The sequence below is a fragment of the Diceros bicornis genome, chromosome 14 (genome assembly GCF_020826845.1).
Source record: "Diceros bicornis minor isolate mBicDic1 chromosome 14, mDicBic1.mat.cur, whole genome shotgun sequence".
Classification (NCBI taxonomy): domain Eukaryota; kingdom Metazoa; phylum Chordata; class Mammalia; order Perissodactyla; family Rhinocerotidae; genus Diceros; species Diceros bicornis.
The window spans coordinates 19,531,429-19,556,298 of record NC_080753.1 but is presented as its reverse complement, the minus strand read 5'-3'; the positions used below and the strand labels follow the sequence as shown (position 1 = coordinate 19,556,298).

At 37.7% G+C, this 24,870-nt stretch overlaps 1 protein-coding gene across 1 annotated transcript in view; it reads right to left on the bottom strand.

The window, feature by feature from the left end:
• Positions 1-24,870, bottom strand: part of LOC131413600 (24-hydroxycholesterol 7-alpha-hydroxylase) — an 89,773-nt gene that overhangs the window by 15,566 nt on the left and 49,337 nt on the right. The window contains exons 8-10 of the mRNA XM_058554211.1: positions 16,976-17,109; positions 7,407-7,502; positions 6,194-6,282 (exon numbers count right to left, since the gene is read on the bottom strand). Of these exons, the coding sequence (XP_058410194.1) occupies positions 6,194-6,282; positions 7,407-7,502; positions 16,976-17,109 (319 nt within the window). The remainder of the gene's footprint in view (positions 1-6,193; positions 6,283-7,406; positions 7,503-16,975; positions 17,110-24,870) is intronic.

Genomic DNA, 24,870 nt, shown 5'->3' with positions numbered 1-24,870 from the left:
TAAGCAATTCAGGAGTGTTATGCGTCTTTGAATCTCCCCGTTGTTTAACAAAGTGATTTGAGTTAGACTATAAGGTCCTTGAGGGAAGGGACTTCATCCATTATTTTGTTTTTCAAGGTAACTCCTAGATCCCTACTCTGACATACAGCATATACTCGATAAATAATTATTCAATAAAAGAATAATCATATTAATACTAGGTGCTCAAGAGATACTCGTTAGGTTATAATAATAATAATATTACTAATCTACTATCAGCCGGACTATGCTTGAATTAATTTTCCCATATCTGTGTGATTTTCATTAGTAATTCAAGACAAATTCATGACTTTGTGGCCTGGTACTGCCCTAGGACCCAAACACACACAAACAAGCAGAAATCACCATTTCTATTTCCGAGGAATCCATGCTTCACTTCCATTTCTTAAGCACTGCAACCTTACTCTTATTACACCCTCTTCTTATCCAAGCATGCCTTTGTAAGCGGGGTTACCCTGCCAAAGATTGGGGCTATTGTTTTACACTGGAATTTACCCATATCAATTAGCACAATGATACAGCCAACCAGGCATCCTCTTGCAGGGATGGGAACCAAAAAAATCACGGCTGTTGGCTCTGGTGTACATTCCAGGGGGTGGGTATAGCAAGCACATCCCTTTCTGCTAAGATCATCAGCTCTCAGAGACACCCACTTGACACTGGAAATCCTCTGTCCTACTCCTCCATTTAAATTCATAGTTGAAGAGGAGAATGTCCACTCCAACAAGACTCCTCATTTTGAATGTGACCACTGCTGAAGAAGTCCAGTAGTTCACACTGCTTCTTCCTGTTTGTTTTTCTGCAAAACTACCAGACTTCTCCAGCAATGGAACTATTGGGAAGAGTTCCCTTCCTGTGTGTACCCAGGAGCTTCCCAGCTACAGGAAAGTGCCTATCAAGGGGTTCCCCCCCAAAATGTATTTTCAGAACTCCCACTATTCGGAAGAGGTACTCCGGTTCTTCCATTCTGATTTTTTGGCTGGCAGCTGATGGCAGCACTGAGTACTTATTTAGTAAATTCAGCAAAACTTTCTGTGTTAGTTGTGAGAGGGGCTGTCATACTGCCTCAGTGGCCTGGACAACAAGAGGTGACAGCTGCGAGGCCACAAGACTGTATTCATGACGAACTTTGATTGTTGGCTACTTTCAGGCAACTTTCTCTGACTCACTGAGTATTTTGTACATGAGAAAATAAGTTGGCTCCTGGTACACAAACTAAGAATGGCTGCAATTTTCTGGAGATTATACTAAAGGTTTGTGGGATTACATTTCTAGTGCAAAGATCTGTCTTGGTATATACTGTCCAAATGAAGTCATTTGCTTTCCTGAACAATTTTCTGTTTTGTCTGTCTTCAAAAACAAAATGTTTCATGGATTGGCTGTTTAAAATAAATAACATAAAAATTAAAGACTTTTAAAAATAGAAAGTTAATAGATAACTAGACTAAGGAGGTTTCTGTTTATTAAATCATATTTATTCAACATTCATATTTAACCTATAGATTTTGGTTATATGATATATATTTTGCCACACCTCAGATTCAAAAGTTTTCAAAGGAAAACTTAAAATCTTGTCCCCAAACTTGCTACTGTTCCTGATTTCTCTATTTCTACCATCTCTTCCAGCCAACTAGATTCAAAGCCACAGTCCTCCTCAAATCCTTCCTCTAATCATTTTCCAAATCTGGTAGATTCTACTACTCCATGTCTCTCACATGGAATATTAGCATGACCACATAACCTAAGTTATGTCCCACTCGACTCCACTCTACCCCAAACCTTTTAACACTGCATTAGTGCCTTGGGAGCTGTGTGCCAACTCCTAAACCAGGTGTTAAGGGGCCTTCCCAATTGGTCTAATGTACCTTTTTAGTCTTAATTCCCACCACTGCCTATAATCTGGTCCCAAGAACAGGAAAACCATAGCCCCTTAACCTACATACCCCTGTGCTTAATGACCCCTTGCTCACTCTGTTTCCTCAGTCTGAAAGTTCATCCAGCCCTTCAAAAGCCACTAGGAAATCTAAGATCACCGTGACCAGACGAACCTTCTCTCTTAAATCTCCACAGTGTGGTACTCGGGCATCTCTCATCCTGCATTCCTTGTAGTTATTTACAAACCTGATATCCTCCTTGCCTTCTCCTAGATGTCATCTTCAGAGGGCTGAACACATGTCTTAGGCTAATCCAAAGCTCCTGCAGACCCCAGGACACTGCCTTGCATACAGTAAGAGCTCAGCACCTTCAAAAACGTATAGTTTCTGTATAAATAAGATACTACTGATGGAATTGAAATGTCATGGTTCCCTTCTACTGTACACATTACTGTCAAACTCAAGCAAATGTCTATCAGTATCAAAAGATATCACAGTAATGTCATAACAGCCTCTCCTAGAAACAACAGTCATCCATTAACCCTTGACCACTGGCCCATACTACATGCTTCACTGCAAAGCACTTTAGGCCCTGGTTTAAAATACTCCTAGCTCAATTTCAAAGATGGTTATAATAAACTCTTTAGTTGCTATTGTGAATACACGCAAAGGGACCTAAAAAAAGGAACATCTACTGTTTTTAGAAGAGCTACTCTTAGAACACTGACACTTAGTAGGAGACAATAAAAAACAATAAATGTGTTATTGGTTTAAGAACTGCTTCTCTAAAGTAAAAGTACTATGAGAAACAGGATGGGCATGATGGGTTTTTGTTGTTATTGTTGTTTTTATTTGTTGTCCTATGCCCTTAAAGTATCTGACACTCAATAACAATGTTTAACTTTGGAGTTTTTTGGTGGGTATGGCAGCATGCTTTCAATTCTAAACAATGGAACCTCCAACTCAAACTACCTTAAAAAATAATGACACGGGGCCGGCCTGGTTGCGTAGTGGTTAAGTTTGCATGCTCCACTTCGGCGGCCCAGCCTTTGTGGGTTTGGATCCCGAGCGTGGACCTACGCTCTGTTCATCAAGCCACGCTGTGGTGGTGTCCCACATACAAAATAGAGGAAGACGTTATCTCAAGGCCAATCTTCCTCAGCAAAATAAATAAATAAAGACACATAATCTAACATAACAGGAGTAGATAAGCTCCTCAAAAGTGATGATTCAGTGACTCAGTGATATCACATGGTCCAGGTTCTTTCCTGTCTCTGCCCTGCTGTGCACAGACTCTGCACCATCATAAGCCTTGTTCTGCTGGAACTTGCTGCGAGTAACAGCTGGGGCTACCTGCTTTCTTGTTCATATTCAGTGGGAGAGGACAAAGTGAGCCTCTCTCCTAACCGTGAAAGAAAAGTCCTTTCAGTCTGATTGGTCAGTTTAGGTCAACTACATACCCCAGGACAAACAGTTGTCTCCAGGGAAATACCAGGCACCAAACGCTTACCCTCAGGCTCCAGAATAATTTCCAAAAAGGAAGACAGAACTCTAAGACTAATTAAAACCATTTGGGGGAGGTGTAAATTACTAAAAGCATATTGATACTATAAAACATAAAACAAAGGAGGGGTAGAATGAATGCTATGGAGTAAGTCATAATTGCAAATATGGATTGGCATTACTGTTCAAACAACAAAGACGACTGACTTCCTAAGTTAAGAAACTACAACCAACAACGAACTAACAGAAAGAGAACTCAAGAAGACAATCCCATTTACAGTTGCAACAAAGAGAATAAAATATCTAGGAGTAAATTTAACCAAGGAAATGAAAGACCTATACAATGAAAACTATAAGACATTATCGAGTGAAATCAATGATGACATAAAGAAATGGAAAAATATTCCATGCACTTGGATTGGAAGAATAAACATAGTTAAAATGTCCATACTACTTAAAGCAATCTACAGATTCAATGCAATCCCAATCAGAATCCCGAGGACATTCTTCACAGAAATAGAACAAAGAATACTAACATTCATATGGGGCAACAAAAGACCCTGTACAGCTAAAGCAATCCTGAAAAAGAAGAACAAGGCTGGAGGAATCACAATCCCTGACTTCAAAACATACTACAAAGTGACAGTAATTACAACAGCATGGTACTGGTACAAAAACAGACACACAGATCAATGGAACAGAATTGAAAGTCCAGAAATAAAACCTCATGTCTATGGGCAGCTAATTTTGGACAAAGGAGCTAAGGACATACAGTGGAGAAAGGAAAGTCTCTTCAATAAACGGTGCTGGGAAAACTGGACAGCCACCTGCAACAGAATGCAAGTAGATCATCTTCTTTTACCATACACAAAAATTAACTCAAAATGGATCAAAGACCTGAAGGTGAGACCTGAAACTATAAAACTCCTCGAGGAAAATACAGGTAGTACACTACTCATCATCAGCCATAAAGGGATCTTTTTGAATTCCATGTCTACTCAGACAAGGGAAACAAAAGAAAGAATAAACAAGTGGGACTTCATCAGATTAAAGAGCTTCTACGAGGCAAATGAAACCAGGATCACAATGAATAGGGAACCCACCAGCTGGGAAAAAATATTTGCAAACCATATATCTGACAAGGGATTAATCTCCATAATATATAAAGAACTCACACAACTGAATAACAAAAAAACAAACAACCCAATCAAAAAATGGGCAAAGGAAATGAACAGACACTTCTCCAAAGAACATATACAGATGGCCAATAAGCACATGAAAAGATGTTCAACATCACTAATCATCAGGGAAATGCAAATCAAAACCACACTAAGATATCATCTTACACCCGTTAGAATGGCTATAATCACCAAGACAAAAAGCAACAAATGCTGGAGAGGCTGTGGAGAAATGGGAACCCTAATCCACTGCTTGTGGGAATGCAAACTGGTGCAGCCTCTATGGAAAACAGTATGGAGATTCCTCAAAAAATTAAAAATAGAAATAACTTATGATCCAGCTATCCCACTACTAGGTATCTACCCAACGAACCTGAAATCAACAATCCAAAGAGGCTTATGAACTCCTATGTTCATCACAGCATTATTTACTATAGCTAAGACATGGAAGCAACCCAAGTGTCCCTCGACTGAGGATTGGATAAAGAAGATGTGGTATATATACTACTCAGCCATAAAAAAAGACAAAATCGTCCCATTTGCAACAACACGGATGGACCTGGAGGGTATTATGTTAAGTGAAATAAACCAGAAAGAGAAAGACAAACAGTGCATGATTTCACTCATATGTGGAAGATAAACCAACACACGGACAGATAGAACTGTTTGGTGGTTACCCAGGGCTAGAGGGGTGGGGGGTGGGCACAAGGGGTGAAGGGATGCACTTACATGGTGACTGATAAACAATAATGTATAATAAAAATTTCACAATAAAAAAAAACACTACAATTTTTCTGATATAAGATTTTTAAATGACATGTGCATTCACTGAGTGAGAGTTTGCTACAAACAGGTAACAACATTTCTCCAACAGAATCATCACCAGTGAAGAAATGGGACTTATTTAATGTAGATGGTGAGTTTTATGAAGTAAGGGGTCTATGTCCATTGTCCTCAGTGCTCTATCTCTGATGCTTAGCAGAGGGCCTGGCACAGATGATAACGTTCAGAAAATTTTCTGCTTGAATAAATAAACATTAAATATCTTTCTTTAAATGACATACACTTGCCCTAGAACAGGGCACCACGCCAAAGAGGAGTCCCAGGTGCCAGATTAATTTAACTATAAAAGGTACCAAAGGAAAGTTTTTATAGAACCAAACTAACCCAATAAACAAAAACCACCAAGTAAGCTCCTGTTATGCTCCAAGCTAAAGACGTTCTGTAACCCCAGCAAATGTCCACGATAACGTGGTAGTTAAACAAGCATCATGCTTCTATCTTTAAGAAAGGTGGAACTCAAAACACTTCAAATTATTCTTATATGAAAGCTGAGCATTTTAAACATAAACCCTGCTGTCATCTGGCAGCTGCAACTGTAATATTTTTTTCTTAAGAGGTCTCCTATCAGAAGCCACTTTAGACCTTCCCACAAAGACATCACACAATAAAAACGGCCAACCAAATAAAATATGGTCTCCTGGATTTCTCTACAGTTTGGTAATAAACAAAAGAGAGACTAAGCCAAAGCTTTCCCCCTCTGAGCCATCATCTTTCTGCAGACTTTCTGGATAAATGTGGCCCAGCTGTCTCACTGACCTTCCAGGACACTGGTTCTTCCCTCTTCCAAATGCCATGAAGTAGTCCAAGAAAGCATGCTTCTCTAAATCTGCCTTTTTCCAACGTTCCTGTGGGAAGAAAGCATTTTTGTTCCAAATCAGCCTTATATAAATAAGCTTAACTTTATTTCTCTGGGCTAAAAATGACCTTGTACAGCTAATCCTTGCATATAAAGTTGTAGGGTTGTTGGTAATTTTTTCCAACCTGTTATTAATATCAGACACAATTGTGTTTTTGGAACGTGAACTAATAAATAAAAAGGTTTAAAAAGAATTCTGTTAAGTGGTAAATGTAAATGATAATGTAAATCAACCACAGAATTGACCCAAGACAAGGAAGAATATTTATAATAAGGCCTCAGGCTCCATTATAAAATTGCCCTTGGTAATAAATTTCGTAGTAAGACACTGACAGCTTTGCTTGTTGGAGAAAGCTTGGGATGCAGAATGAATATATCTGGATGCCATTTTTGACAGTGTTACCTAAAGGCAGAGAATGAACTAAATGACCTCTTAAGATTCTGTTCAGCCTTGTAACTCGCAAATTCTAAGAAATATCAGAACACAGTTTTAATTTGCTTCATTTTTGATTTTTGTAGTCCTTGAAAACCAATTAACAGGAGCAACTGAGTGAAGAACTTGAAATAAGTCTATCAGGACTAGGCATATTTACTTTAACACACCCTGCTGGTTTCAGATAAAAATTTATTTTACAGTTGGTGAAGCTTATTCCAAAAACGTTTCTATCTGATTGTAAGTGTTATACCATCTATACTGCAAATCTAATCTGTACTTTGTAGCCTTAGTTACGAGAGAAGTATGGCTGCTTAATAATGAAATACTCCTTCCTTTTCCAGTTACATGTCTGTGTGAGGCTGGATTTTCTTCATTTCCATCAATGAGAAACATTATATCACAACAGATTGACTGTAGACACATATACGGGGATCCAGATGTCTTCAATTAGCAAGGCATTAGATAGATTTGCAAAAATTTAAAATGATGCTATTCTATATTTTTTCTGTGTTGGGAAATACAGTTATGTTTCATAAAACCATGCTATTATTTTAACATGCAATGGGTTTCTCATTATTTTTTAAATGAATTACTAAATCAAAAAAAATGAATTCATACTCCTGGCATAAAAAGAAATTAAAATTAAAGGACAATGTATATTGAAAGAGATAACTTACAGGTTTGAACAATTCAGGTTCAGGAAAATGCTTTGGATTTCTATGTAGCCAAAATGGAGACAACATCAACAAGTCACCAGAAGGAACAGTATAATTCTATGATAGAAAAATAGGTTCCAAGTCATTTTTTGAAATCTGCTTTAAAGAGAGTTTAGGTCATTAGAAACAATGCTACAACTATATCGTGGAGAAGACATATACATGTTTTAATCAATGGCGAGAAAACCTAACTCTTTTCTGGACAGATTGTTTCTATTTTCCAACTTAGGCAATGACTGATTTCTAATTCTGATAACTAGTTATGTGTACATACACGTTTGGTTACATGGGAAGAAAATATTAGATAAATGTGATAATTTCTGAAATTAGTATAAATCCACTGTAATGCAGTTTTTGATGTTTGATATTGGGATTTGCAGCAAGTGCTCTTGATGATGGAAACCACAGTGGACCCCCAGCTTGTGGAACAGAAAACTCTAACTCTGAGACAGGACACTGGCCATAGTAGCACTGAGGACAGGGGCAGTGGGTGTCCTGTCCTTGGGGACAGTCATGATAGTGTCAGGGCAGGGCAGCGGATTCTTTTTTTTTTCACTCCAGCAGCAGCTGTTAGGGTAGAAATAATATGAAAACAACTGGCTAGGAAGACATAGGAAAAAGGGTGTGTTGTGCATTTATTTGGTTGGATTTGTGGTTGAGGTTATGATGGTTGTGGGACTGAGGATAAGCAGTGTGATTCTTCAAGCAGCAGAGTCTGCATTACCCTTCCCTGTTCACATTATATTAGATTTTCATGATATATAAACTATACCAAGAACTAAAAACCATTTCATAAAATCACCTTTACATCACCATGTTCAGGAACCACAGGACAAAAGAGCTCTCCCACAGTGTGTGATCACTAGCTAGCTAACAACTTTACTGAGGTGAAGACATATTATTAGTAACTCCCACTGCCAATGATTGGAAGCCACATCTATTTAACCCTGCAGAATTGTGAAGTGTCCTCAAGATATCTGCTAAACACTTGCTTTCAGTTCATGTATCTAGAACATTAGCACTTCACAACTAAAAACGTCTTTTTACGGTAGCAGGAAGTGGGGTGTGGGGAGGGGTCATCATTTTTAACCAAGAAGAAGCCCTCTTGGCTCTAATGGGAGCTGTGTATTGCTTGAATTTGGTAAATTCAGTACCAGGATTGCTGGAGAAGTCCGATCCAGAACTGGGAAGAGAGCGAGGCTTTTGCTGGTGGCCTCTTACCATTTTTAAAGTGGAAAGAGACTTGTGAGATCCCAATCTGTTCATTCTACCTCTGCTGGAACTGAGGCTGGAGCTCTGAAATCAGCTGGGGAGGGTCCTGATATGTTTGGGGGCAGGGCTGGGGCCAGCCCTGGGACAGGCCTCCAGTCAGGGCACCTGCTGCCCTTCCCCTCCCCACCCCATAGTCCTCTTCAGTGGCTGTTGCTCTAGGATAATGACTTGGAGACTGCTGACTGCTGCAGCCTACAAAGCAGGCCAGTAGAGGAAGACTTCAAATGGGGCCTCAGTAACAGCATTAATATTAGCAACAGAGAGTGACCAGAAAGAAGTTCCTATTGTAGCAGCAAATGCCAGGCTGATGAATGGCATAAAGGAATGTGAAAGCTGGTTGGATCAAAGGAACTCTCTGAGCAAATGGACATCATCATGCCAGTCTAAACAGTCCCTGTCATTGTTTACAAGACAAAGAGAAAGATCAAGAGGGAGACAAAACAGCCATAGGAGCGGAATACAGACCACTAGCAAAGGGAAGTCATAACTTCTCCATGTGCAGTAACTGCATCTCTCAGGCAGACAGAATTGAACAGGGCTACTGTGAGGCCAAATGAGCTTCCTCTGCTAGTCTGGAGACGGGACTTTCTTAAAGAGGGAAGAGAAGGCAGGGCTCTCTGTTGTAACTCAAGAAGGATGCTGAGAGCAAACGGGTGTAGGATCTTGAAGAGAAAGAGGTCTCGCATAAAGGCAAAGCATCTATAAGAGGACGTCCACAGACTTTCTCTCCTAGCTCTTGGCCAGGAGCTCGGCTGGTGCCAGTGGCTAAAAATAGTACTTGAAAAATTAAAGAGTATACTCTTTTGTGTGATAAAAAATGCTCCCTATAAAAATTTTGGAATATTCAGAAAAATAGAAAAAACTAGAAAAGGAAACAACCAGAGTGTTGACAACAAAAGAGAGTCATTAGTTGTCAACACTGGTTTACTGATTTACTGATCTGTGAATTCTTTAAATATTAAAATTATTTACCCTTGTGTTGTACTTCTATTGACATTTATGCTTTTTTTGTTTTTGAGGAGGATCAGCCCTGAGCTAACATCCATGCCAATCCTCCTCTTTTTTTGCTGAGGAAGACAGGACCTGAGCTAACATCTATTGCCAATCCTCCTCCTTTTGTTTTTTTTCTTCCCCTTTTTTTCCCCAAAGCCCCAGTAGATAGTTGTATCTCATAGCTGCACATCCTTCTAGTTGCTGTATGTGAGATGCCGCCTCAGCATGGCTGGACAAGCGGTGCGTCGGTGCGCGCCTGGGATCCTAACCCCGGGCCGCCAGTAGCGGAGCGCGCACATTTAACTGCTAAGCCACGGGGCCGGCCCCCGACATTTATTCTTAATATTTGCTTTACATTTAGTTTAGGTTATACTTAAAAAATAAGATACATTTTGATATGGTGCATTTATATCTGTTCACGTGCTTTGTGGTTTCCTTGATTAACCTAAGCTTAGGCAGCTCTTCTCTCTACAATAGTGGCTCTCAAAGGTGGTTTAGAGACTTCTGTGAGTCCCCAAGACCTTTGCAGAGGATCTGTCAGGTCAAAAATCATTCCCGGGTAAGAGACTTATTCAAAGTATAGGATAGACCAGCGGATTTTAATGTCACTGAGTACAAAAAATTCATTGATATATTTCGAGATTTCAATAAACTTTTAAGAAACTACCACTGCTGAGTGTTAGTGTAGTATTAAAGAATAGCCACAAATATCTGGAAGGCTAATGAAATACTCTTTCCTTTTCCAGTTACATGTCTATGTGAGGCTGGAATTTCTTCATTTCCATCAATGGTAAACATCATATCACAACAGATTGACCGCAGACACATAAATGGGAATCCAGATGTCTTCAATTAGCAAGGCATTAGATAGATTTGCAAAAATTTAAAATGATGCTATTCTTCTACATTTTTTTACGTGTTGGGAAGTTCAGTTGTGTTTCATAAAACCATGCTATTATTTTAACATGTAATATGTTTCTCATTATTTTTTAAATGAATTACTAAATAAATATTTTAATAATTTCTCAGCTTTAGTTTCCAATAACTGTCAATATTGATAGATATAACTCACTTAGACAAAAGTTCTTTGGGGTTCTCAATAATTCTGAAGAGTATAAAGGGATCCTGAGACCAAAAAGTTTGAGAACTGCTACTCTAGAAATTAAAAAAAAATACATACTTTTAGCCAGACATCCAAAACCATATATTAATCTCTTCTCTCTTCATCGACTTATAATGATTCATTAATGCTATATTAAATTCTTTTTTTTTTTTTTTTTTTGGTGAGGAAAATCAGCCCTGAGCTAACATCCCATGCCAATCCTCCTCTTTTCTTGCTGAGGAAGACTGGCCCTGGGCTAACATCCGTGCCCATCTTCCTCTACTTTATATGGGACGCCGGCACAGCATGGCCTGACAAATGGTGCATCAGTGCGCGCCTGGGATCTGAACCCAGGTTGCCAGCAGCAGAGTGCATGTACTTAACCGCTACGCCATGGGACCGGCCCCACCTATATTAAATTCTTATGTACAAGAGGGTTTGTTTCTTTGTTATCTGTCCAGTCTGTTCTATTGATTTGACCATCTGGCCTGACATCAGTATCATGCTATTTTAATTGCTGTAGTTTTATAACATGTTTTAATAGCTTAAGAAGGTAATTAATATTCCTTAATTATTCATATTTTCCAGCACTTTCTTGTTTATTCTTTCCTTGGTATTCTTGCAGATTAACTTTGTGCTAAAAATATGAAACCTTGAAAAGATAGTACAGATAGAAGTTTAAGAGTTTGGAAAGGTGGCATAATAAAGAGAAAGAAGGAATGGAGTAAATCCAAGAAAGTAGATAGTGTTTGTTCATTTTAATATGTTCTAAAAAATACAGAATGGAATGGTTACAGAAGCAAGAATAATCAACGATACCCTGTTTAGATGACATTAGGGAAAAGCAATGGGAAATACTTCTAGCATTCATAGCAAGGAACCTTGACCGGCAACCCAATAGGAGAGAAAATGGTCATTACTCGACATAGATGATCGCATATGAGATGTTTTTTACAATTCAAATTCCTAGAAACATGTTGGTACATTCAGTAAAGACAGTTCACCTGTTTTAGAAAATACACCTAGTTTAAAAGGACCAAGTTGTATGAATTTATACTAAGGAAATAATTAGTAATGTACATAAAGATTTAGCTATAAGGATGTTAATCTTCACACTGTTTGTAATAGTGAAAAACTGGAAGCCACATACGTGTCCAAGAATAGAGAACTGATTCAAAAATTTATACTATGTCCATATATTAGATTATTATGCTGTGATTCACAATGATGTAGATGTCTTTTATTGATATAGAAAACTATTCATGATGTTATTAAATAAAATAAAAATAGGCTATGAGAAAATTAGTATAGTGTGACCCCAACTTAAGTTTTTTTTAAATGCACACACTACAGGAAAAAAGTCTGAAATTATAATAATACCAAAATGCTCATAGTGGTTATCTCTAACTTGCAAGATTTTAAGCAATTTTTAATTGTTTCTTTCAGTTTGTTTTTATGGTCTCTCTTTTTTTCTCTAATTACCATGTTTTACTTATGTAATAATAAGGAAAGCAAGTTATAATAATAACTATAGTTATAATAATATAGTAATAATATAATATAGTAATAACAGTTATAATAATAACTGTGCAAGTTATTATTTTTAAAGTTCAATTCTCAACTCTGCAGGGAGAACTTCACAGTGATTAGTTTGGCCCTCCTAAGATGAAAGGCTGTGTTTATTTTATTTATGAAAGAAATAGTAAGTACAGGAAACATTGCACCTTATACAAATATTAAAAAAAATAATGAAAGAAAATGCTGGAACATTCTCAGAAGATGGCAGCCTGACCAAATCTTTCTACCACTAGGATGGCCACAACCAGCAGCTAGGGCTTGGAAGGAGCCTGGATGTATCTGAGCCTCATGTCCTCTAGGAAGAAAGTGTGAGTGGAAGTAACAGACTATTAGTTTCTTTTTATAATTTATTAAATTATTTTGGATATATATTACTTTTAATTTAAAAAATTTTATTAGGAATTTATAGATATTGGATCTATACAATAGTTCAGTTTTGTAAGAGGATTATATGCAGTGAATCATCAATGTGTTTATACCCTTGGACCAGTAATCCACCATTAAAACATAATTCAAAGGTAATCATTAAAAAAGAAAATGTACTATGCACAAAGATGCAAATAATTACTACATTAAAATACCACAAAGGAAAACAATCTAAATCTGAGAGTCAGAAATAAATATTCAAGCTATCAACTCAATGTAGTATTATGTGGCCACTGAAATAAATATGAAAACTCTCTAGATGCAAGAAATGTGAAGAATAATGTTAAAAAAATTTTTTTTAATGACATGTATATTATGATGAAACATGGGTTTCTGTATTGATGTCACACAAAGAGCATGTTAGATAGTTGTATAAGGTTAAGGGGTCATGGGGGGTCGTGTATGCACGAACGTATATGTGTGTGCATGTGTTTGAGCATGGATGTTTCTTTTGGTAACGCTGTTGAAATAAGTAAAAATTCGTTTTGAAAAAATATGAGGTGTTAATAGCCCCAAGGAAAGTTACAACGCCTGCGGTAGAACACAATCCTGACAAGGACATGAAGTTAAAAGCTCCTCCAAGAGCTACATGCTTAAGGATAGAGAAGAGTTTCAGGTGGTGCATGGAGTGGGGAAATACAGAGTGACTGTATCAAGCAATGTTGCAGCTTGACCAGCAAACAAGTGAGTTGCATAGAAATTTTATGGTGCAAAACAAATCCATTTGTGCCAACACCTTATGCTAAAATAAAAACAAGGAAGGAAGAAATTGACTGAGTCATCTTCAAGGGTCCTAAAATGAAAAGTAAAACGAAATAACCAGGAAACTAACATCTACCTAGTACAAAACTACTGCTAGAAGGGAAAAAAGAAGGGGCACAGAAGACAGACTTTAGGTGGTAGTACGGTAAAAGATAAAGGAAAAGTAAGGGGATGATTACAGTGTGACAAGAGAACAGTACAGAAAAGGTAGTATCCACTTGAAGGAAGAAGTATTGGTGTGTAGGTCTAATCAAGCAAAAAAAGATAAATGAACAGCATAAGAATACAGTCATGTGCTGCATAATGACATTTCAGTCAACAACAGACCATGTATATGTAGATGGTCCCATAAGATTAGTACCATATAGCCTAGGGTGCAGTAGGCTATACCATCTAGATTTGTTAAGTACACTCTATGATGTTTGCACAATGATGAAATTGCCTAACGACACATATCTCAGAATGTATCCTCATCATTAAGAGACTCATGACTGAATTGAAGGTCAGGATAGCAGAAGCCAAAAAGAACACAATCTCAAAAGTGCATTGTTGGTTGGCAAGTGGCATGTGCCTAAAGGTTTTCATTGGGGTCTGGGAAGAAAATCTACTTATGTAACAAATTAAAATTTTTTTGTTATATAATTATCCCGTCATGGTCTCATATATTTACCTAATGCAATAGCACAAGTTGGGTTTTGCATTTGAGAAGAGGGGTGCAAAGCTGCCATATATGTGGCAGGCAGAATGACTGGTCAGAAGCCCAAGATAGACTGTGTTGAAGCTCCATAAGCCACACTGAAACTCAAAGAGAAAAAATGCAAAAGCAACAGAAAAAAATATCCACAAGAATTTAGACATGAGGATCCTGATGGTTTTTTTCTCTCTGTTTTGCTCATGGGGATAGTTTGTAGACATGAAATAGGAACTTTAATGGAGAGAGATTTCAGGGTAAAAAACCTGAAGAATGAGATCATAAGGAGGAAATTAGAGAAAAAGAAAAGAATTAAGGAAGAAGAAGAGGGAAACCATCTGCAGACTGTTTCTTTACTGCCTTTCACAAGGAAATAAATGTCAAAGAAAGGAAGGAAGGAAGAAAGGAAGGAAGGAGAGGAAAGAGTGAGGGAGGAAGAAATGGAGGAAGGAAGGAAGAAGAGAGAGAGAGAAAGAAGGGAAGAAGGGAGGGTGGAGGAAAGAAGGAAAAAAGGGAATCTGAGTGTTTATGAGAAGAGGATAGGACAAACATAAAACACCTTTTAAGAGATTGTCATGATATAGAAACCAGACAAAAACAGTACAAAAAGAAAAGAAAAGAAAACTCAGGCCAATATCTCTCATGAACTTAGATGCAAAAGTCCTCAACAAAATATTAGCAAAATAAATCTAAGAACATATGAAAAGAATTATATACCATGATCAAATGAGATTTATTCCAGGTATGAAAGGCTGGTACAATATTTAAAAATTAGTATATGAAATCCATCACATCAACAGGTTAAAGGAGCAAAAACATATCAATTGATGCAGAAAAAGCATTGGACAAAATTCAATATCCATGTGTTATTAAAATTATCAGCAAGTTAGAAATAGATGGAAATTTCCTCAACCTGATAAGGAGCATCTACCAAAAACCTACAGCTAACATCATACTTAATGGTGAAAGACTAAATGCTTTCCCCTTAAGATCAGGAACAAGGCAAGGATATGTGCTGTCACCACTATTATTGAACATAGTGCTGGAAGTCAGAGCCAGTGCAATAGGCAAGAAAAAGAAATAAAAACCATGGAGATAAGAAAGGAAGAAATTAAAATATTATCTCCATAGAAAATCCCAAGGAATCTACAAAAACACTTTTAGGACTACTAAGTTTAAGGTTTAGCAAAGGTGCAGATACAAGATGAAAACACAGAAAGCAACGGTATTTCTACAAACAAGTAATGTACAATTGAGAATCCAAATTTTAAAAAATACCATTTACGAAAGCCCCAAAATAACTGAAATATTTAGGTATAAATCATACAAAACATGTGTAGGATCTGTCTGCTTAAAGTAACAATCAAGATACCCACTGGCAGACAAATAACTATTCTGTAATTCAGCTAATTATCTACCAGCCAGAATATAAATGAGACTTAATAAAAGTTCAATAAAATTATAGTAATATTCAGAGTAATAAACACATTGCTCTACTTAATTGCATGAAGTTATTTGACTATTTCCTCTCAAAGCGTGTTTATTTATTACTCATAGTTTAAAGTAATTAATAATTCGGTTATTTAAAAGCAAAAATTGTTAAAATTCCACTGAAACAAAATGCTAAAATTTATGTGAGATCAGTTAAATAAACTATGTTTCCTCCGGATTTAGCAAGTTGCAACTTTCATAAAATTTGAATTTTTTGTCTCTTTTGTGTTCTACTACCATAAAATTTTCTTGGTTTAAATCCAAGCACTCTCAATCTGTGTATTAAAAAAAGCTAGCAAGAGGGCCAGCCCGGTGGTGTAGGGGTTAACTTTGCATGCTCCGCTTCGGAGGCCCGGGGTTTGCGGGTTTGGATCCCAGGTGTGGACCTGCGCACTGCTTGTCGAGCCATGCTGTGGCAGCGTCCCATATAAAGTAGAAGAAGATGGGCATGGATGTTGGCCCAGGGCCAGTCTTCCTCAGCAAAAAAGAGCAGGGTTGGCAAAAGATGTTAGCCCAGGGCTAATCTTCCTCACACAAAAAAAAAAATCTTGCAAGAGTGGAGGGCTGACTAAATGCAATCTACCTGGATAATGCAGGCCATGAGTCAAATCATTCTGAAAGAAATACTTTGTTCGTCTGATTGATACACCAAATATTGAACTGAAAGTCTGCCTTGTGCATGTACCTATCATGGTGCACTTCAGAATTTTATTCTACTTTGCCCATAAAAAGGACCTCTCTCCATCACTCAGTCACTGATTGCTAATAACAGTTGCCATTATCCATGGCACTCCTGCTATCTGTTCCCATAGCTGTGATCTGTGGCCCGAAACTGCCTTCCAGTTATCCCAAAGAACTTTCCTCACACCCTGAATTCCTCAACCTACTGCTGCTCAGGGATACTTGTTAGTTGGTTCAGCAGAGAAGAGACTATCCAATCCACCTGCTTGATTGAAACAGGATTACACTAGTTCTGATGCAGAATCACATAGCCAAAATAATTATTAAAGGGTTATGTTTTAGCTAAAATAGTCACCAACAGATATATATCTATATTAATAAAACGTTGCTGCACAGCTCTTATTAGTAACCTGTTCCAGGGTCACTTAGTGCTTAATGGAACTTAAAAGAATTATTTAATAATATATGGGCAAAATATGTACTTTTTTTTATTTCCTAGAAGGTTGATTATTTTAAAACCAAACCAAAGCTCACCAGAATTTTAACTGGCTTTATCAGTTTTCTGGCAATGACACCAGGGGCTCTTAAACGAACGGATTCCAAAACACACCATTTAATCAGAACGAGTTTCTTCAAGTTCTCTTCAGACACTTTAATCTTATCTTTACCTGCAAAGAAAATTAAAAAAAAAAAAGATGAACTTAAAGAGGCCAGAAAGTGGTTTTATGTAAGCTCATCAACATAGGTTAAATACTGCCTCTGACAGCAAGTGTTAATACTACTATTACTTTTTGCATACCAAAGTTTAGTTATTTATTGTCTCTTTTTATCTTTTTTTTTTTTAACCAAGATAAAATGTTGGGCATAAAAAACTAAACCAATGTTGATTACTGTAACATGCTGGATTGGTATCCAACCTCACAGTTCTATGGCTATCAAATAACTAAGTCTCTGTCAGAAAGGTGTTCAATTTTCACTCATTTCATTCTTTCGTGTCCAAATTCTTATTCCACTCAAGGAAACAGCAATAAAAGATTGACATTAAAAGCACAAAGTAAAAGATCTGAGAAGCCACCTGGGTTACTTCTTCTGTCTCTTTCCTGCTGATTCCTTTCTGTTTTTGCTATCATACATTTCAGAAGGCCCAAAAAGAATGTTAGGCAAAAGGTGATGGGGCATATGTATTTCATGTGGAATGATGAGCTCTCTGAACAGAGGTGTATCAAACATTCCTATTGTAACGCACATACCTTAGCTGATATTTAGATTGAAGGCATCTGAAAAAGGATTGGGGTCGATCTTTCTGATGTAAAGCACGGTCAGGGCCTTCAGTCAAATTAGACAGTTTAGTTAATGGGATTTCAAGTAAAATGTTTGCATTCTGAATTACTTAAAACAACTTAGCTTTCAATTTGGTTTTGACAATATTTGCTTAATAAAAGTCAACAACATCATCAGTTTAATTAAGTCAACTTTCACATGTGCTTGCCAACTGTATTGGGAATGAGTAGGTGAGAAGGGAACATAGGGTCTCCAGTCTCTCTCTCTTGACCCTGGATGAGGCTTGTTCTAAAGCAAGCCCTTTTCGCAGGAAAGGACTGGGTGGGTGCTGCCTGGGAAAACTTATCTGTCAGTACATCTGCAATCCCTGAGGACTCAGAAGCAAATGTCTTTGGTTAGTGGGGTCTGGGAACCACAGTTTTTGAGCTCTGTTTCTACTAAGCCCCATAGGAGCACCTCTACACTCCATTCAACGTGACAGATTCTTGAGTGCCAAGTAAGGGTGAGGAGCTGAGTTAGGCTCTACTAGGGTTACAACAATGAAGGCATTGCTCCTGTTTCCAATACACTTAGTCTAGTAGGAGGTAAGAGACAAGCACACAGTTAACTGGTGTACCACACAGGCAAGGAAATTGTTCTGTGAGATGTAAATCATTCTAAGATAGTTAAAAGCAGAGAGGGTTCACGGCCAGCTAAAGGAAAAGCAAAATATTCTATCAGTATCTTTCTCTAAAACCACAAGTATAATTAGTTCCTTGCATAGAGTAGACCTTGGTAAATATATATGAAATAAACAAATGGTCCAACTTCTATACAGGGAGATGAACGAGTGGATATTCTTGGCAAAGGAAAGAGGAAGAACAAAAGGAAGACTGCAGAAACACATATGTTCAGGAAAAGGTAATGGGTCTAGTTTGCCTGGAAAGTGGGATAAATGTGACAGAACAGTGAGAGATCCACTAAGGCCATACATAGATGGTTTTTAATGCCATCTGGAAAATGTGGAGACTAGAGAATTTGGAGACTTCTTGTCTTGGGCCAAGGGAGAGTGAAAACCTCAACAATGAAAGAGTGATATACAGTGCTATTCCTTATTAAGACCTTTGTCCATAAATCATATATCTGGACCGGCCCCGTAGCTTAGCAGTTGAGTGCGCGCGCTCCGCTGCTGGCGGCCCGGGTTCGGATCCCGGGCGTGCACCGACGCACCGCTTCTCCGGCCATGCTGAGGCCGTGTCCCGCATTCAGCAGCTAGAAGGATGTGCAGCTATGACATACAACTATCTACTGGGGCTTTGGGGGGAAAAATAAATAAATAAAATCTTAAAAAAAAAAAATAAATAAATCATATATCTGTTTCCATGTTTGTCTACTTGTCTATCTTAGAATTCAAAAGTGAGATAAGTGTCACAGCAACACATATTAACATGTTTATGTGAATTGATCTTTTCTGTTAGAAAATAGGTTGGATTGGTTGATTAGTTTGATAAGAACTGGCTTTGGGAATTAGGCTACATGGCAGTCATTTTCCATAACTGAGTGAAATATTTAAATGATATTATTTAAAATATTTAAATAAATAAATATAGTTTAAATATAATAAATACTTAAATATTTTAAATAGACTAAAAGCATGCAGACAATATACCAGAAATGACATCCTTCGTAATTACTGAAACACAGGAAAACAAATTTTACACATCGACTTAAAAATGTGTGAGGGTATCTGAAATTCTTCTAGACCGTACTTGAGTTAAAAAAAAAAAGAGAGAAAAGAAAACCACTGTCTAACAGCATATATTAGAAGATGAAGCCCTGTGGTGGAAGCCCTGAATATCTGTAGTGGGACAAATGGAGAGTCAACAGCTCTTCAGAGCAAGTGAAAGGGAACCGGGGCACTGGCGTCTTGGAGGTAAGTAAAACAAGGCTGGAAATGTGAGAGAAGGGGGAGACCCAGCTACATGGCAGGTGACGGACAACCTAGCAGAAGGCTAAGGAAAATTCTCCAGGGACAAAATGGCAGATTGGACTTTTAAGAACAGGAGAAAATTCAACTTTATGTCAAATATTCAATTTTAAGTTGTTTCTGGCTACAATATAATTTTCCCTTTCCTTGTCCCATATTTTTAATATTTTAATAAAGTTAACTAACAATAACCTTAAGTTAACACTTGGAGAAATAAAGATCTGGGTGATGTCCAGCAAGGCAACGCAATACAGGAAAGAGGCAGAACATGCAGAAGGGAAAAGAGAGTGGAAATGGAGAAATCAGCAAACACAAGAACCGGTCAAGAGAAAGCTACCAGATACACAAGCCTCCACCTCCTACTCCCTCCCCCTTTTCTCCCTCCAGAGATTCCTAGAACTCTTGATGGGGTTCAGACCAATTTCACCTTTATCTTGAAAACCAAGGTGGTCCCAGCAAGCCAGGGCCCTTGACAAACAGATGTTACAAATAAATTAGCAGTAAGCTACTATTCAGATTCTAAATCTTACTTTTCAAAAAAAAATTTTTTCTCTTTAAAAATCTATTTAGAGCATCTACATTAGACAAATTCACCAAATAATCCCTCTCTTTATTTTTTCTATTTTACTTTGTTGCAGCTATCAGATTCCGAAAATACATAGTTTTCTACTTGATCAAGGGTAGATGACCACCAAGGTTTAGGATTTGTGTTTGAAATCAGTTCTGTGTGACTCTGAAGTGACCACCTATTATAAGACAGGCATAATTCTGGCCTTGAAAAGTTTGGACTTTAGTAATAGTGAAGCTTCTGACCTCGTTTTGGAAAAAAAGTTTTTCATTAAGTATCCTTAAGAGACTAATTGAATTATAAAGTGCAAAAATGCTTTGTATTATATTATATAGAAATAAAAGCCTGTTCTGCGTTGAAAATAAATATTGAAAATCTCTTATGACCTATAAATGTATGAGAGATGTAGACTATACTTGGCAAATAAATGTTTTGATAAAATATTTTTAGTTTTTCAAATCCCAGCGTGATGTGGGAAAAATAAGGTAGTTTCTTGGACTAGACAAAAAAAAAAAGAAAAGGAAATATGCTAAGTTTTCAAACAACATTTTTAGGTTAAAGGCCTTTCTTATTATAACTCTTAGAAATGGCTCTGTACCCATACTGTGCATATTTCAATGCAAATCTGTGGTTTGTTCTTCCAGTGTTTTGACTCTAAAATTAGAAGGCTCCACTTGGAAGAATGCCAAGGTAATCATACAACAGACTAGAGCCTCATGGAGCTGGGGACCAGTACAGAAGACAGTTAGGGAACAAACTATGGGTGATTTGGGGTAACATTCAGAAACCATCTGTTTAACTCTTGGCATAAATGCAATAAAGGTCAAAGCAAATCATAGGATATTTGAAACCAAATAAAAGAAAGGATGAGTCTTGAGCTCAGAAATAGCAAAAAAATGTTTTTAAAATATTACATACAGTTTTGGGATTCCACAGGCATGATGACAAGCAAGTTATAACACAGTAACTATAAATTATATTTGTTGAAGATATATAATAGATTGAAATTCTATTACTTCAGCCACTTATTCACTCACTATAAATTTGCTTCATATCTGTTATGTGCTAGCACAAGCAGAGGTGCTGTCAGGGCTAGGAAGAGATAATACTGATTTATTGACCATCCAATAATACAAATACGTTGGATCACTTCATTTATTCCTCATAACTACCTGTAAGCTATGAGCCTCAGAGAAGTTAGCAGTCCAAGGAGACAGCTTGAAACTGTCAGAGCAGCCTTCAAACCTATGTCTGTCTACACTGGAAGCCCTTGCCCTTGCTTCCTGTGTCCCATCGCTTCCCCTAAGAGGAGAAAGACACAGCCACTGCCTTAAAGGAGCGTGGACACAGGACACAAGATAATATCTGGATATAAATAACTATAATATAAGTTTCATGAGAGAGGATTTGGGTGTCAGTGGTATTCATCCCCTCTTGCCTAGGTAGGGCTGGAGCCTCAGCTAAGCCTAGAAGGATGAGTACGACTCATCCAGGCAGAAAGAAAAGTAACTTAAATTCCAAAATTAATTACAAAAATATGATTTCTTGGACTTAAAAAAAAAAGAAACATGACTCAAAGAGAATCACTAAAGTAAGTCCTTTGAGAGATGGCTCCTCTGGTTCCATACTATTTCAAGCCCCCTTTCCTTACACACACACACACACACACACACACACATATACACAAATATATATTGGTGAGGAAGCACAGGACCTCCTCAGGATTCAACTCCACTTTGCAACCCCACCTTCTGATTCAGTCTCCTCAGAACTGTGTCTCAACAGGTCTGAATGACTCAGCAAATACCTACTACTTGCCTTTTCTGTCAAAACATGGCTTATTTCCCTAAAATTATTAGTTAAATCCTTATGTAATGTTACTCCAGGACTATAGAAACAGAATTTTTATATTTTATGTATTTATTTATATACTTACTATTTGTATGTGTGTGTGTGTATACAGGTGAATATACTAACAAGGGACAGACAGAAGGAGGAAGAGAAGCAAATAATAAACTCCACTGAAATTTAAAGAGTGCATCCCTACACATTCCACCCTTCTCTTTACGTTTGAAAGCACGGATTCTCAGTCTGTTGTTCTATGCTGGGAGGTAAGCTTCCTTCACAGAGGTTGTCTTTTCATATTGATAGAACAGCTTGTTTAAAATATTACAAAATCAGGTGTGTGCGAAAGGTCAGAGTACACAGGAAGGAGAATGAACCGGGGATAAAAATGCATGAGATAAATGTTGAAAAATAAAGAAACTGATGTAATAACCTTAAGCAATGATTCCTACCAAAATTTGGTCAAGAAATTTGCTTCTCAAAATTTTAATAATTTCTTTAAAAAGTAAATCAAATAATAAAAGTTAGTGTTTCCTTTAGACTGTTATTTAGGGAAATTAGGTAACAGCTTTGAAAAAAATACAGCATTTCTATGATTTCTACTAAAAAATAATGAAGCAGTGACATCAATTGCTGACAGAGAATAAGGGCAGGAAACTGGTTTTCTGGCATATTTTCTCAGCCAGAGACCTGACAACATGCTCTTAAAAAAAAATCAGTTTTTAGAGAACAGAGACAAAGCTAAAGAGAAACAGTAAATAAAGAATTTACAGTCTTCCAGAGGGGGGGAAAAAGGAGTATCTTATAGCCTTCCCTTCATTTCAAGAATTTAAAAAACTTTAATATGATAAGTAATGTTCAAAAATTCAATTTTTAAAAATTATACTTCTACTTTATTCCAGGAATATGTTCTTATATTTACAAACTTGCTGTTTTCTTCTCAGAAGAAACCTACATTTACTGGAAAAGGTTGGCACATCTCAAACAAAAAGAGTAAGAATGGGGGATGGCCTGGTGGCGCAAGTGGTTAAGTGTGTGCGCTCCGCTGCGGCGGCCTGGGGTTCGCCGGTGTGGATCCTGGGTGCGCACCGATGCACCGCTTGTTAAGCCACGCTGTGGCGGTGTCCCATATAAAGCAGAGGAAGATGGGCATGGATGTTAGCCCAGGGCCAGGTTTCCTCAGCAAAACAGAGGAGGATTGGCATTGGATGTTAGCTCAGGGCTGGTCCTCCTCAGAAAAAAAAAAAAAAGAGTAAGAATGGATAAAATGTCCTGAAGTAGATAATATCATTTACAATAGATTTTATACGTCAAATGACCCTATAACAGTTATTTATAGGTAGTGAGAATGTGCTGGTTACAGTTTCCGGGAAATTTTTGGCGAGATGCAGGTTTGTTTGTTGACTTGTCTCCCAAATGGCGAAAGCAATAAACCCCTTTCTGCAATTATTCTTTTAAATTTGAAAAGAAATTTTGTGAAACTGATCTTTGATTATTGGAAAGGAAAATTAATTTTAAATTTTGGATAAAGACCCCAATGACCTTTCTCTTCTTCAAACATGTATTTCCCTCTCTTCCTGAGGACTAAAAGATAGTGAGAGAAATGCCTAGAACAGGGGTAGACCAGAATTGAGAGACAAAGATAGCAGGGAGAGGAAGAAAAGTAATGATAAAAGAATTAGTGAGTAAACTAGGTTGCACAGCTAAGTTGGTTGAGCAAAGTGCAAACTATGAGGGACTTAATTATTCTGCACAATGAGACCCAGGTTTTCCCTAATGTAGCAGATTACATTTAGGGCTAGACCTTCCCTAGGTCGAGGAGCCACAAGACCAGGCCCCATTGATATCAGCAGCACACAGAGCACACTACAACCAAATATCTTTAAGTAAGAAAAACCAAGTTTAAATGAATTTCTAGAGCAGATGTGAAAGGAATAAAGGAGATTCAAAAGAGTTCTGTGTCAAGAAACGGAGAGGCTGTTTGCTCTTAAGAAGGGAGGGAGTGCTGGAGAGGTCACCAGGTAGTGAGGCCTGAGGAGTAAACCAGAAGCTCCCTCGTGTAGGAGAGTTGAGCTTTGAAAACACCCAGCCTACCACTGCAGACAGTCTTCCAATCTAGTCCTTCCTTCTCCCCTCTTCCTCTCCTCCCTCCCTCTTTGCCTTTCCCTCCTCCCTCTTGAAGAATGCCCAGCTCCTTGTGCATATAGAAGGGGTGACTCTGAATTTATGGCATCTGAAGCTACAGAATGGGGTTTATCAGGCACCTAAAATAACTAGGGAGTAAATATGATTTTGCTAACACCAAAAAAAAAAAAAAAAGAAGAAAAAGATAAAAAATTAATTAAAGAAAGAGTAGAATGGATCCTTGGAGATGAGTTATATCCCTACATTCAGATGTAAAATGGGAAGGGCAGCTTAAAAAGCAGCAAGGTATTTGTGGTGGATACAGACTGGGGAAAGCTTAGAATAAGCCTGGAGATTGTCCGTGGACTCTGAATATGGGCATTGCGGGGTTAGGAACTGTAGCTGCAACCTAGCAAGGCACACCTCCTTCAATTCTCCCCCTCGAGCCACCCGCTTCTTCCAAATCCCTCAGTTATTTCTGAGCTTCCATCTCCGGTTCTTCTGACTTTTCCAGGGGTGGCTATGGCTTTTTGGCATCTGAAGGATTTAGGATAAAATTTTATTATCAAGGAGGCATATTCCTATTGTTGGGAAAGTCCATCTCATGGCGCAGTTTTTTGACCCCAACTCAGCTGCATGAGAATG